The sequence below is a fragment of the Ptychodera flava genome, chromosome 12, assembly GCF_041260155.1.
Source record: "Ptychodera flava strain L36383 chromosome 12, AS_Pfla_20210202, whole genome shotgun sequence".
Classification (NCBI taxonomy): Eukaryota; Metazoa; Hemichordata; class Enteropneusta; family Ptychoderidae; genus Ptychodera; species Ptychodera flava.
Genome location: NC_091939.1, coordinates 20,967,119 through 20,981,904, shown reverse-complemented (window position 1 = coordinate 20,981,904; position 14,786 = coordinate 20,967,119). Strand labels below are relative to the sequence as shown.

Here is a 14,786-nt window from a genome sequence, read left to right as displayed (position 1 = left end):
GTAAGAACAGGACTTGAGGACTGTACCCTCAACGTTTTTGAAAAACACAAAATGTACTTTGTTTGCAGAATATGCATTAAAATTACCAATATTAATACTGATAACTATGATTTTTATATTTTCTTTCAAAACTCATAAATTTTCATAATGTTATGCTTCACCAGCAGTTATTGGCTTTGGACAGCTTGCACGAAACAGTTTTCTTTGGTAAGCCATGATAGCTTGCTTGTAACTTTCAGGTAAAAACCATTTTGAAACAGACTGTTCACATGTTGAATTACAATTACTGTTGAATTTCACTTAAAAAAAACAATTATTTGATCTGCAGAAAGAAAATGGATCCGCACCTGGAGTGAGGCCTTCAAATCCAAATCCATCCCAATTGGCTGACAGCATAGTCACAGATGGCTGGTAGTTGATGTCAAAGCCAATCACATCACCATCTCTAACATGTCCAGGAAGTAATGGTTCCAACTTGATAGATATACCATCTGATCTCACAGACGTGGAGTAACCAAGGAGATTGGTTGCCCGGACGACCAGGAAGTAAGTCTCTCCATCGCTGAGGGTTAATTCATCATTCATTCCAAAGCTTTGACCTGGAGTAGAAAAGTAATTCAGATTGAAAAACACATCCTGTATGCTTTAAAATTTCACAGGGGTTATCTTTAAAAAGTTACTGAACAATTGAACTTGCATCATACAAAAGTGACTCTTGAAGATTTTCACAAATCTCAGGAAGTTTTTTCATATTCCTTGTGATTATGATATATTTAGAAATTGACTTGACGAATCGCTGCAAACGGCAAAGAAGAAGAAGACATCGCATCCAAACTATATAACCTGTCAGAGAATTCACCATGTTACTAGGTATATTTCAGTACACATTCACATAAATGCACACTACATAAATGCGAAACAAAGGGTTCATTTCCGTAGCACATTACCAAACTTGACAAAACCATAAGCCAATATAAAAACCTACCATCTGGTAGTTCTACCATTGGTTGCACCACAGTACCATCAAATCTCATGATAGACCATTCGTATTTACTTATTGGACATGGATCACCACTGAAGTCCCACCGACCACTGATTACATCATTGCTTTCCTGATAGTCACTGGGGAAGAATTGTAAACAGATGTACTGAAAAACACTTACTCACCACTGATATGCTTCAATATAGTTTCCTTGGCTGTATTTCTCAATATTTATCAAAATACAATGCATATTTACTGAGAGAGTTGTTAACTTTGGTATATATACAATCATTTTTTGCTTGTATTCCTTTTACAAGATTACAATTTTACAAGTAACTACATTTCCCGCATGTTGCAAACTCAAGTCAAAAATATCACTTAACTTGAAAATTCCATGAGCACCATTTGCAATATTTGCATATCACCTCATAAAAAGCCTACTTTGAAACAAAAAGAGGTTTCCTTGATAAGTAATCTGAATTGTTCATTTTGTAAATGAATGTGAAATTCAACTTACAGATCTTGATTACTGTCGCCATCCCAAACATAGTTACTTCCCAGGGGCTGCAGTCCCTGACTGATTCTACTGATAAACACACCGTTAGATACAGCAGTGGCTGTCAATCCAGCTGCATTGCTCCCTGTCACAGTCACGTAGGCAATCCTTACAGAACTCAGGTCCAAACCTTGGAAGACGTGGTAGGTGGAATCAACGGGTACATCTTTGAAATCTTGTATCTGAGAGCCACCTGGCGCTGTGCCTATTGCCACCTGGTATCTGTAAGGAAAAAGAATAAATGACACAAAATGTCAACAAAAATCTCAGTTAATTTAGGAAAAATACTGCTGGAGTTCAAATTGTGCTAATTCTATCTTGTCATAGAATGATCCACCCAGGAAACTCTATCTCAAAGTAATTTGGTGACATTCACCAATGACGGCAAGTCTAATATCAACATAAATGTGATCTTACCTAGTGATGGGTGTATCTGGATCTGTGAATGGTTGCCAGGATACAGACATCTGTGTCAGTGATATCTGACACACTACATCAAGCATGTCACAATCTGTGTAACGGTGAACAAATAAATATCAGTTCAACGCATGCAAACAGTCAGTGCCTTTGAATAATCTACTTAGTATTTGTATCTTGTGGTGTAGCAAGGAAACCATTGGTATATGCAGAAAATGTACAGGCAATATCATCTGCAGAAAACTTTATTCAATAAGTTACAGATGTTGAAGTTAGACATAAAGTAGTAAATGCAATACTGAAAGAACATTTTCTCCAAAAAAGTCAGGTCTGGTGTAGCAAAATTAGAAACAGAAAATAATGAAATGAAAAATATTGGAATTTTTGAAATGTGACACTATCTATTTGAAATTATGTGAAACGGCTAACTTAAGTGTACATCAAATTCACCCTGATTTTCGTACTACTTGATTTTAGATAACATAGTGATATTGGTGATGTTTGCATGAAATTGAATAGTTTGCATGTATCATATGGAAAACACACAAATGACAGCCATCCCATAATAATACTCCTACTAACATACTTACCCTCCTCTGAGTTACACATTGTTGGTGAATCAACATCTTCACCCACATCAACTTGATCAACACCAGTAAGCTCTACTACCTTCCCAGCTACTGGCGGTGTGCCATCAACAATTATTGGAGAAGAGAATGCCCTGCCTTGCAAACCAACAGCATTGTATGCTATCACTGTTGTGAAGTATCTGCCATGATGTTGCAGTCCACCATTTTGTAAATCTGGTTGTGTAATAAATAGAAATAAACAGCAAATTTTTAAGCAAAACTTTTAGCGTTTTTTCATTTCTTTCTTACTTTTTATTTTCTGTCCCTTAGTTTACACTTTGCCTTTTCTTTCTAAACCTCTGGATTTTAATTTCAAATTTTTGAAAGTTGTACACACATATTGAGGATGTTTCCTTATGTCAGAAAAGTACATCAATTCATGTTTAGTCCTGTGATGATATCAATACAGGTTATTTCTTACATCAAACTTTAATGACTGCTCAGTGATTTCCGGTCATAGTATCGGTGTGATAATCACAGAGCATTAACAGGTCAGCATATTCCAAATACTTTTCTCTTTAATTTCTCCATGATTGTGAATCTCACTTCGTGGAGGACAACAGAAATCCAGCAGAAAAGACAAACCTCTAGCTCTGTAACTGGTTGTGTCAGCAGAAAGCCTCACAAAAGGAAACAAGGAGTCATCACCCTCTGTAGTGCCAATGCCAAGTTCATAGTAAGCGATGTTACTTTCACTGTCATAGAAATCACTCCAACTGCATGACAGTTCATCAATGGCTGCACTGTATTCTGGACAATTTACAACTCCTGACACAGGTGGTGTGATGTCAACAGTCACACTGCCAGATATTGACTGACTCTCAAGTCCAACCTGGGAAATACAATTAATAGTGGTCAAAAAAACTAAATTACAATACATCAAGCTGCTGTTATTAATTTTCAGACATTCAGTCCTATTTTTTATATTTTGTAGACACTGTAGAGCAGTCTGTTATGTTTAAAGTATTATAAACCTAGTCTAGCAAGGAGTTTCAGACAATAATTAACAGACTGAATTTTGTTGAAAGTATGCCAAGTTGATAAACTTGCGGTCTGTCTTCCATGAGTTTTCACTTGATTTGGTATGTCATCTGTTCTACGCCCATCTATATTCTGAATACAAAATGATTTTTAATTGTGAAATGTTACACTTAAACTTACTATTCTAGATAATTTTGAATGTGAATTTCTCAAATTTTGAGATGTCATGCACTCAAATGAGACATTGATCAAAATATAAGTTGACGCAAGAAAGACAACCTCCTACCTCATTCCGAGATTTCAGTGTCAAGATATTTGGTTTGCCGTTTGCCACTGGTTTGACAAGACCATTGGCAATACTGAAGCTATCAGTGACATCAGTGATGTCATAGATATCAGAGGCGCCTGGGAAACTACCATAAGAGAAACTGGAATTCTGGATTCTACTCTCCTTATCTACAATGCTCCATTCTGCAGACAAAGAGTCAACAGACTCCTGCAAAAACACAAATTAAGCAATGATGAAATATTTTGAGCAACATTTGAAATTGTTCAATATCGTTTTACTCAGAACTAAATAAGAATTTGTTCAGTCGCATTAGAGTAATTTAGAATGCCAAAGGATAGTAGTATTAAGTGTACTACTTGTAGTATGTCATATTGAGTTCATATCAATTCAGTTTGTAATATTTACCTGATAATGAGCAGAGTTGACATCCAAACTGACAGTTGCATTGTTTGAGAAAACTCCTAAACTGTTGATGGTAATGACTGGTGCTGTCAAATCCACAGTAAAGCCATCAGATACAGAATCAAGGACATCATCAGCACCAGTGATGGCTCTCACTGAACTGTAGTAGGTGATGCCACTTTCTAGGGTCAAAGGTGACTGAGCTTGCCCAGAACCACTCAGACCTGTGTAAATGTTTTGAATGCAGTAGGAGAAATCATTAGACAGCGCACAAGAAATTTGATGATAGGACCATGGGAAAATTGTATGTAATGAGATTCCCACTGTTTCAATTCCAAATGAGTTCAATTTCTTTTAAGCAGCAAATCTAAACTTTCTGAACCCTTCACTAACATAAATATTAACTAAAACAATGTTCAATGGCCTCCAGTAGAATACATAACATGATGTTAATAAAATGTTATCTTCTCTATGACACTGATTTGATAAAAATTATACAAATCATGGAAAAAATGGAATCTACTTCTTTTCATACAGTACAGCACATTTATCATATTGTATTATATTTTACAAATACTGTCACTTTCACTGAAAAAAGTTGATAAGTTGCATGGTTCTAATACCTTCTCCTGGGTTGTCATGTTGATCAGAGACAACGATTCCTGCACTGCTAAATGGCTGTACATCATCTTTCCTTGGTTCTGTACCAACAGCCCACTCATAATGTACGATACCATTAATCTGACTTTCAAATCCATGGAACTGTGCAGTTACAACTCCATCTTCTTTCTGGTATTCAACATCAACACTGATTGTGTTAGAATCAATGATGTCTGTGTCTGGACCATCATCCACAATACCAGCAATGTCACCTTGTAAGACTTTGATTGGACTGAGAGCAGGAAAAGAACAACAAAATATTATTTTCTCGATACAGATGGCACATCAGCTAACTCACCCTACCAAGTGAATATTGAAATCTTCCAGGGATGAATATTTAACAGATTTGTCACATGACATAACTGGATCAAACTAAAGCTTAAATTTCCTAGATATAGAAGCCTTAGTGATCTTACCTTGAGATTTTAGGTGTTGAGAAATCACCAGCTCCATTCTGTGCCTTGACACTGACATAGTAGATAGGTTGCTGGCTTGCATCATCATAGAGTTGTAGTTCTAAATCATCAATGTATCCATCTTTCTTCACACCCATGCTACGATAGTCACTGATCTCTGTTCCACCTACAATGCACATCATTAGAAGTTTTGACATATCTACACCATTCCATATCTTCACAAAATTCAACGCAAATATCATCGTTCTATCACAGTGATTCAACACTTGGTTGGATAAGATACAATGACAGTTAATTAGCGATAACAATATAATATATTTCCTTTACCTGGAGTGGTTCCCACAGCAACCCAGTATGCCAGTATACCACTCTCTGGATCAGTTGCTGACCATGTTGCTAGGATACCATTCTCATCAGTTGTCAGGACAAAACCATCAAATATTTCCTCACTTTCACCAGCCAGGACACCAACATACACAGACCTCATCTGTTGTAAACAAGACATAAGACATTAATAATTTCAGAAGCACAGTGTGGACAGGATAAAAGTCAGATGAGTACAGGCTCCATCAGGATGGCATTCTATAGCCTAACATCCATAAATGAGCGGATGAGATATTGTTTAATTCAAAACATGGTGAGCTGCCACTAGTGATTTAAGTATCCAGGGTAAGTGGAGTATGCATTTGATCTTACCACAGGTGGCGTCGGATCAATAATAACACCATCTGTATCATGTACTGTAGTTAATCCAGCACCATTGACAGCTGATACTCTGATACTGTAATGTCCGCCAATCTGAAGGGATAAATTATCTTCTGACATCCACACTGAGGTACCGCTTGGGACTGTGAACCACTCATTCCTGCAAGCAAGATGAAACGGTCCAGTAAGATTGTGCTTGTTACTGTACAGGTCAGAAGGTGAGTCAAGCATTATGTGTCCAGCTGTTTGTAGGAAATCATCACAGAATCGACAAGAACCTGCAATGCGTCTAAATAAAAGACATTACAACACACACTAAAGCAGTATATGTGACTGACAAATCAACACACATCTGTTGGAGAAGCCTATGGGTGACCTTTACCTGTCCTGTGGCTGAATCTGCCTTCTAGTTCCACCATGGGTTTCATATATAGCTACTCCGTAGTATTCAATACCAGACTCCGGATCTTCAAAGTCCCAGTTGGCAGATAGTTGAGATGTGCTGGACTAATTGAGTAAAACATTGCAAAAGTGGAGAGTTAGAAAAATAACGATACATATGATAAAAAATACCAGACTACACTGCATTTCCTGTGGCATAAAAAAAAATTTATTTTAGAGCTAGGAACTGAAAATTTGTCACTGGTGCTTGAATATTCTGTCAAAAGTTTGTGTACTTACAGAGTATTGCCTGTCCTCTCCCTGAACGGTACCATCACCCAAGAAATGTACAACAGGGTTGGTAGTGTCAATGACAAAGCCATCAGACATTGTGATTGTGGAACTCTCTGCCTGATTGATGGCATCCAACTTGACATAGACGGAGTCCCCATGACGTAGATGGAAATGATGCCAGTCGATAAAACTAGTGTCTGCTGACACAGACTCTGCCTCGTGGATCAGTTCTGTAGTTCTGTTTTCTGTGGCAACATCTAAATGTAAAAATACATCAAATTACAGTCTGACTCTACATGTAGAAAATGCTGACTGGTGGTTTTCCTTTTGCAAAGATAGGCTAATAGTTAAAACCCTGTAAGAATGTTACTGTATCAAATATACAATTTTCACACAATTTGGGCTAGATATGTTGTTTTCAAAGAAGTTGACAACTTTCAACACTATCTACAAAAATATTTTCACACCATGTGGGCAGGACAAATTGTTTCAAATAAAAGTTGGCCAGTTTGAACAAAAAATACCGAATGAATAAAATTGAATCATATCTTAACATGGCAATTGAAACATGGGAAAGACCATTGGAAATTCTTGAAATTATGGCACAATCAATGACCTAACGTTAGCTAACCTTGTTGAGCAGATTGTCTGTAGATACTGACATCATACTGGAGTATACCAGACTCTGGATCGGTGTAACCATTCCAGTTAGCAGACACTGTAGCTGTCTCTGATGAATACTTCATATCAACTGATGGATCCAATCCATCTCTCAGCTCACCTTCTACTGGTGCTGTTGCATCAAACAGAACTGCAGAGACAAGAATACCAAAGTGTACAATTGATGATATGCTAAACACAATGCTTGAATGCAGTTGATCTGAGTTGATAAAGATTCCAATGCCAACACATACACTAATCAATGTCCATTCAATGCCAACACATACACTAATCATTATTCTATATATATTATAAAATCAGTTCGTTGGTAAAACTTCTAATATTAACATTTCCATCAACGATGCAAATGGTGAAGTCTACATCTTCTTTCTGGAAATTCAAATTATGCAATTGCAGTGAAATCCCAAGTCTACGATTAGGAGGCTTAATATCCTTCTGACTGAGGATTGGACTATCTATAACATTATGTAAATTTATGGAGAGAGTTCCAGAGCACTTTTAATACACTGAAATATGCAATTGATGGACAAGACAATGATAAGACCTATTAGACAATTACAGCTCCCCTTACAATGAAAAGGATGAAGAATATTTGACAACTCACATAGAGAAAACACTTACCTCCATCTGATACAACAGATGTATTGAGTCTCTTGTGTCCAGCATTGAACGCAAACAGTGTGGAGTAGTACATGGTGTTGTGTGTAAGATTCACATCGTCACGGCAACCAAAACTTTCTGTGTGATCAACATCATGGAAGCTGACAATGTCATCAAGGTGCGGTGCTGTTCCAACTCCCCAGATGTATTTGCCTGTCAATTGAACACGAAAAAAAAATTATTATACAAATTAAAAGTGATGAATTCTGTTGAACAGACAGAATACAGTCACTTTGACAGGATATTTCAGGTTCAGAAATGACCATTTGAAAATGAAATATGTCAATTTGCAAATATGATTGAAGCTTGTGATTAAGAAGACTACCCATCCATATACCAGCATAAAGTTAACCACACTTGATCTAGGCATACAACAAAACTGTCATGAATGTAGTGTTCTCAGCAAATGACGGTCACAATTTCCCCCACTTGCACAATAAAATTTCATCATCACTGAGTAATGCAACATAATAATGGGTTACACAACTTACTGATTCCACTTTCTGGATCAAAGAAGTTCTGCCAGTTGGCACAGATTCTGTTGGACGAAGACTGGAAATCGATGTCGATTCCATGATCTGGACCATCAAAGACATCACCAGCAATGGGAGGACTGGTGTCAACGATGATTGGGAAATCAGAATGCCCTATGGTACGTAAATCAACTGAAACAATTGGAGAACAAAAAAGTATGTAAGTGTGAGACAAGCTAAGAAACAGAAAGCAGAAAAGGTACCATTATTTACACCCTCAAAGTTACTGATAATCTATACATTCATTTTTATGGTTCTACTCTGGAAAAATACCGTCAAGGACACTATGTGCTCACATTCGGTTTGAATTGGTCCATTCGAGGAATATTTAAACCAGGAAAAACAAGAACCACAAAAGCAAATAAGTCTCCAACTTAGGTACTGGAGGTCATCTTTAGGAACATGCATATCAACTTCTATAGCAATGGGAGCAAATGTCAACAACAAAAAACAGAGAAGGCTTGATAAAAAGAAAAGGTGGGAGTGGGCAAAAAATGCACAAGGGATCTGGTAAAAAAGCAATGCTACATCATCAATCTTCTAGACCCTACCCCCTCCTGAATATCAAATGTTCCACCCCTTGGTATTACATAAGACCAAATGACAGGAAGTACATTTACAACCTTGGAGATTTTTTAATTAATGCCATGAGTGTTATCATTCTAATGTAAACAGCACTTAAGTTAGTTACAGATAGTGAAATGCCTTCCACTGTGGGCGGTGATTACAACATCTGGAATTATCCTGGATCCAAATTTCTCATCAGTTCTTGTATGTCTTACATAGAAAAGTTGCAAAAATTGGTCCAAAATGAAAAAATTCACCTCAGCTTTGTTTTCTGCATCAAATTTTCCTACAAATTGATACCAAATATGACAACATGATGTTCACAGCCTTCAAAATTGTCTCACAACATATCCTGGGTTGGTGTAGGTCATTTAAGGTCACAAACTGAGAAAATTACCTAAAATAAACAAATTTTGGGGTTTCCCAACACTTTGAGCAGAAAATTTATCTAATAACATCTTTCAGGACTTTATACCAAATTACAAAGCTATCAAACAAGGGACTTCATACCAAATTACAAAGCTATCAAACAAGTAACTTTGAGATAAAGTTTTCTTGACCAAAAATGACAATATTGTCTTAAAAATACAAATTTTTATATTTCAGGACAATTTCCACATATCTAACTATTGTCATCTCTGTACGTCTGCGTACCAAATATGAAAGCTGTCTGTCCAGGGGTTTTAAAAAGGAAATACTGTTTAAGATTTTTTGACCAAAAATGACAAATTGCTTAAAAATAGTAATTTTCCCAATTTTGTCATAATTTCAACAAATTAGAAGAGTAACACCCTTGTGAAGAGACAACCAAAATTTCAGAGCGATTGGGTTGGCGGTTTCAGAGAAGAAGAATTTTTACTGAAAATGGGAAAAATCACAAAAAAATTCAGTAAAAATACAAAATTAAGGATATCTTCACAATATTCATAAAACTGTATAAGGTTCACCTAAGGTACTTGCACACAAATTTTCAAAGCAATCAAAAAAGCAGTTCTTGAGTTATTTATTCTTAACCATTTTCACATTTTGTAAGCTCATTTGCATAATTTTGGCAATGCAGACTTCATTTGAACAAAATCCCATCTATAGCCCAGGATGCATCCACACACCAAATATCAAGCTGAAACGTGCAGCGGTTTGCATGTTTTTGATGTTGACGGACATACTGTACGTACATACATACATACATACATACATACATACATACATACATACATACATACATCCATACACACATACATACAGACGCCATCGACTTCAGCCTATACGATAAACTCACATTGGTATAACCAAATGTGAGCTAATAAAAAGGATGTGCGTTGTCTTGCAGACTCAGTACACCCCAGAGCGCACGTGATGATGGTATCGACAAACCCATGTGTACAAGTACCTTTGGAAATATACAAAGTTCTTGTGTACGTAGCTTTGTTTGTACCATGGTCCATTCAAAATCTGGGTTTAACCTATTGTGGTGAGTGATGGGAAAACATTTCCTAGCATACAATATGCTTGTTTGTTCATGTGAGATCATCAGATTTGCTCTTTATAAGTGAAAGCACACATGTAAACAGTGATCCTTCATTGATTTTTCAGATTTTCACAAATTTTTCATCACAACGGAAGAACTTGGAAATGTTCATTATTATCACAATTTATAAATTTTTTGATCAGGTGACATATGTGTATCTACAGAATGACTTACCATTGTTAATGGCTCTGACTTTGATCCATGCCGGTGTACCATCTGGAATACAGAAATCTACCTTGACGTGTGTTGTATTATCATGTCTCTGCCATCCTAACAGGTAAACATCACGACTGCTCTTGCCAAGACCAAAGTCAATCTCCCTAATGCCAGACTGGGGGTCACTGAAATGTTGAGAACATAACACATGAGTATCCTAATGTTTCAAGTGGTCTACTCAAGCAGGAAAACTTCAAGAACAACAGAACTAGGGTTGAATCAACTACTCTTTCTAGAAGAAACAGTCATTGTTGGCACTGAAATATTAGCGTTTAAAGATATACTGTCACCTGTTCCAATTTTGCCACAATTACCATGGAAAGAGAAAATCTAACCAATCACAAATTTTAAGTAGATGGCAGTTTTTTTAAAAAAACAGCGCCCTCATATGGGCATTTTGAATAAAAGGAACACCCCATTGACCTTATATAGGCATATTTAGATTACAGGTGACTGTATACCTGTAACACAGGAGAGAACAGACAAGAGGGAAAACTATTGCAGGAACTGTACAATCTATGACATCACAGCTTGATAACAAACAAACACAACAGAAGTAAACAAAAACGACATCAATTTAAGAAATACAAACCTGACATCATATTCAGCGATGATGACACATGCAACTTCATCATAATCTACAAGCCGTATGTGATGGACCAGGGGTGGAGAATTGTCAATGATGTATGGAGTGCTGTGACACACTGTTGTTGCTAAGGGTCCTCCAAACTCCACTTTGTTGAGGGCTCTCACACTCACATGGTAGGAGCCATCTGCAGAGAGTGCATAATTGTCAACAAATGAGTTGAAAGCCAATGCTAGGTAAAATATTAAAATGTCCACAAGACAGGATTGACAAATGTGATGGATAGAGATTTCATGGATGTACCTAAACTCAAAACTAGAATTCATCTTATGGCAAAATTGCAAATAAGCCCATTGATCAAAATCACCCTAATATATGAATGTGTACATCAATATTTATGTTACCATGTTTGCAAAAAATCATTTATTCTTCAAATAGGGCCAATTTTGACATTGAAATTGTGAAATTCTGCGGCTAAAGTGATTTTTACACTGCAGGTGGATTTCGCTCTCACAAATTTCTTTGAAACACAGCATTCTGCATTTACTTTCTGATCCAGCTTCACAACTTACCATCCAGATTGAGAGGCTGAGCAATTCCAGTGTGAGTCCATTCAGTTTCATCAAAGAGATGTGAGTGTGGATCTTTGTGTGGGTGCACATCATCCTCACATGGTGTTAACCCAACTGTCCAGGTGTAGCCAAAGATGTCAGTCTCATTGTCACGGAAACCATCCCAATTGGCTAGAAAAGAGTAAGTGTTTTATGAAATATATTATATTCATTATAAGAATTCATTAAACTGTGAATAGACAAAATACAAATTATAATCTCACCCAGTTTCTAGTAATAAAATTATGAAGAGCAGAAAATTTTGCTTTGTTTGTTGATGAATGGTAAACTTTGCAGGAAATTCTTAATCACACACTTGCATTGGGAGAAACTATATGACAAAAAACATAAAAAGTCACGCAAGCACTAGAAATTTCACTCAAATGTACAACATTAGAGTTGTATGAAGTGACTCTCACCTGAAACATACTTATTGGCCCTGGTGTACAGCATATCATGCAGTGGTTCATGTCCATTGAAGACACAATGAGAACCAGGTCCATCAATGATTGACCTTTTGGTAGAGATGAGCATAAGAAATAATGTTAAACTTTCAGTAAACTGTCAATGTGAATTCACAGGGAAATTGAAGAAGAGTGATGATGCAGCTTGTTATTGAAGAGCATCTAATTGGTCACTAGTGCTAGTTGGATTTGCATGTCAAATATGATATTGGAAAAAGAAATCAAACATTTAATTTTACTCTAGATTGTACAGCAGCTATATTTCAGAAAGATTGAAGAGGATTTGAAAACACTCTGTCATACATTACTTGAAAAGTGTCAACATTAATATTTGGAAAGTGATTGGTTGTGTGTCAGTCTTATTTGTTATCCCAGTGAGAGGTTTACATACCACATGTGGCTGCACAACAAATGAAATAGCGTTTTATGTGCATGTAGCAGTATTTGATTGCACAGCAGAACACTGTACACAAAAAGCACAATGCATATTGAACATGATGACAAGTGTGGAAAGTCTGTAAGTTACAAGTTGTTCTACAGAACCCTTGTTGAGTCTGGCAATAAGTCTTTGTTTAGAGGTATTTTAGTACCCATTTACTGTGGAAATGGTGTATGAGCAGTTTTTCAATTATCCAGGATTTTTGAAGCTACGTTTTAACAAGTTGATCACTCACCTGTGATTTGGCAGTGGTGTTTCTTCAACACACCTATTCTCCCATTCATCAGGTACGTATTCAGTGCACGTCTCATGAAAGACCTCATCAATTTCTGCATTGTCAATTGGTCCTGGTTCCGGCGGTACAAAGTCACTGATGATCCCTTCTGATGATATGATATTGCTGAAACCTATTCAGGATGAGATTTTTACAGTCATTGTTAGATAATTGAAGAGTGCATCTTGGATAATATATTATGCCATTTGTTACTATTGAGTGTCTTACTGATTTTTTGGCCACTGTATACCGTACACAGAGGCTAAGGTTTATTTTGGCCACTATACACACTAAGGTTGATCACAAACTGAAAGTTGTTCCCTTGGTTTCATTTACCTCTATCTGCAAATTGAGGCTGCTTTGCCAAGATTTGCACAAGAATTTTGCATTAACAGGGCGAATCTTTTCACAATCATGAATAAGTCTGTGCTTCAATTGCATATAATAGTAGTTAAACCAGAAATGATTTGTGGGATAGGGATGGTGACAGGATTATCAACTCATTCACCCAATATTTAAATCAGACTGGTCTTTTGTGGCAAAAAGATGGGACTGGAGTAAAATGGTTTTTGGCATAGCAGCTGGAGGAAAAACTGATCATGAACTTTTGACGACTGGTATATGTACCACAGGACAAACTATTCTGTGAAATCTATGGAGCCAAACTTCCAGTGTGTTGCCTCTAATTTGCAAGATTTGCTTGCTGCTACAGAGATAAGATTGATGCAAACAAAAGCCACTTTTTGGGGGGTTGCAAGTAATACATGTATTGTTGATTCGCATCTAAATGTTACTCACCAAGTGTGTTGTTGAGATGGAGATTAAAAAAGTGCAAATCATTGTGTCTCAGTCCAACATCATCATGTCTAAACTCAACAGCATGGCCGACACCAAGACGTTCAAAATTGTAGAAATATCCATTCTGAAGTAGAGAATTGGTGTAAAGGAATATTAGAGGGAGACATAAGTTTTTATGATCTATGCGCTGAAGTACCGTTGTTATGTAGGTCATTTCCCCCACACTCATCATGACCTGAGTTCAATTAGTCTAGAACATTCCCAAGGTCACTGCCCTTGATGACCTCACAACCTTGAATTCAATTAGTCATGTTTGGAATGTTCTGGAAAGTTGATTAGTTGTGTAAGGGAGATAATTTTAGAACAGTAATTAGCATGTCAATAAAGTTCTAGATTGTTCTTACATGCCTTTATAAAAGGGACGTGCACAGCTTCCAGTCAGACTTTTGGGATCGTGTCTCTTGTGTGTTACTAAACTCCAGCAGTAGTCATTCTCAAGACTTTTCAAGACCTTCACTGCCAACGCTGGATTTATACTGTGGACTTTGTGCAGCTTCAAGCCTGCAAGCCAAAGGACTGTTCATTCATCCAACTGACTGTTACAACTCTGAGACTGGAGCTTTGCCGTCCCAGCTGAGATAAGTAGTCTGTACACTTTTAAAGCTTGTACTCTGTCCCTAACTTAGCAATTAGTTTTGTTTTCGTAATAAATTTTGT

General features: G+C 36.8%; 1 protein-coding gene across 2 annotated transcripts in view; it reads right to left on the bottom strand.

Annotated features, from left to right (window-relative positions):
• Positions 1-14,786, bottom strand: part of LOC139145370 (uncharacterized) — an 89,145-nt gene that overhangs the window by 29,549 nt on the left and 44,810 nt on the right. For both annotated transcript variants that reach the window (XM_070716492.1, XM_070716493.1), the window contains exons 37-59: positions 14,070-14,193; positions 13,233-13,404; positions 12,514-12,608; positions 12,056-12,226; positions 11,490-11,670; positions 10,856-11,022; positions 8,545-8,718; positions 8,015-8,206; positions 7,344-7,523; positions 6,719-6,969; positions 6,420-6,544; positions 6,029-6,197; positions 5,660-5,819; positions 5,333-5,498; positions 4,880-5,148; positions 4,260-4,480; positions 3,852-4,061; positions 3,170-3,416; positions 2,546-2,758; positions 1,956-2,049; positions 1,500-1,760; positions 986-1,122; positions 348-599 (exon numbers count right to left, since the gene is read on the bottom strand). In XM_070716492.1, the coding sequence (XP_070572593.1) occupies positions 348-599; positions 986-1,122; positions 1,500-1,760; positions 1,956-2,049; positions 2,546-2,758; positions 3,170-3,416; positions 3,852-4,061; positions 4,260-4,480; positions 4,880-5,148; positions 5,333-5,498; positions 5,660-5,819; positions 6,029-6,197; positions 6,420-6,544; positions 6,719-6,969; positions 7,344-7,523; positions 8,015-8,206; positions 8,545-8,718; positions 10,856-11,022; positions 11,490-11,670; positions 12,056-12,226; positions 12,514-12,608; positions 13,233-13,404; positions 14,070-14,193 (4,231 nt within the window). The remainder of the gene's footprint in view (positions 1-347; positions 600-985; positions 1,123-1,499; positions 1,761-1,955; positions 2,050-2,545; positions 2,759-3,169; positions 3,417-3,851; positions 4,062-4,259; positions 4,481-4,879; positions 5,149-5,332; positions 5,499-5,659; positions 5,820-6,028; positions 6,198-6,419; positions 6,545-6,718; positions 6,970-7,343; positions 7,524-8,014; positions 8,207-8,544; positions 8,719-10,855; positions 11,023-11,489; positions 11,671-12,055; positions 12,227-12,513; positions 12,609-13,232; positions 13,405-14,069; positions 14,194-14,786) is intronic.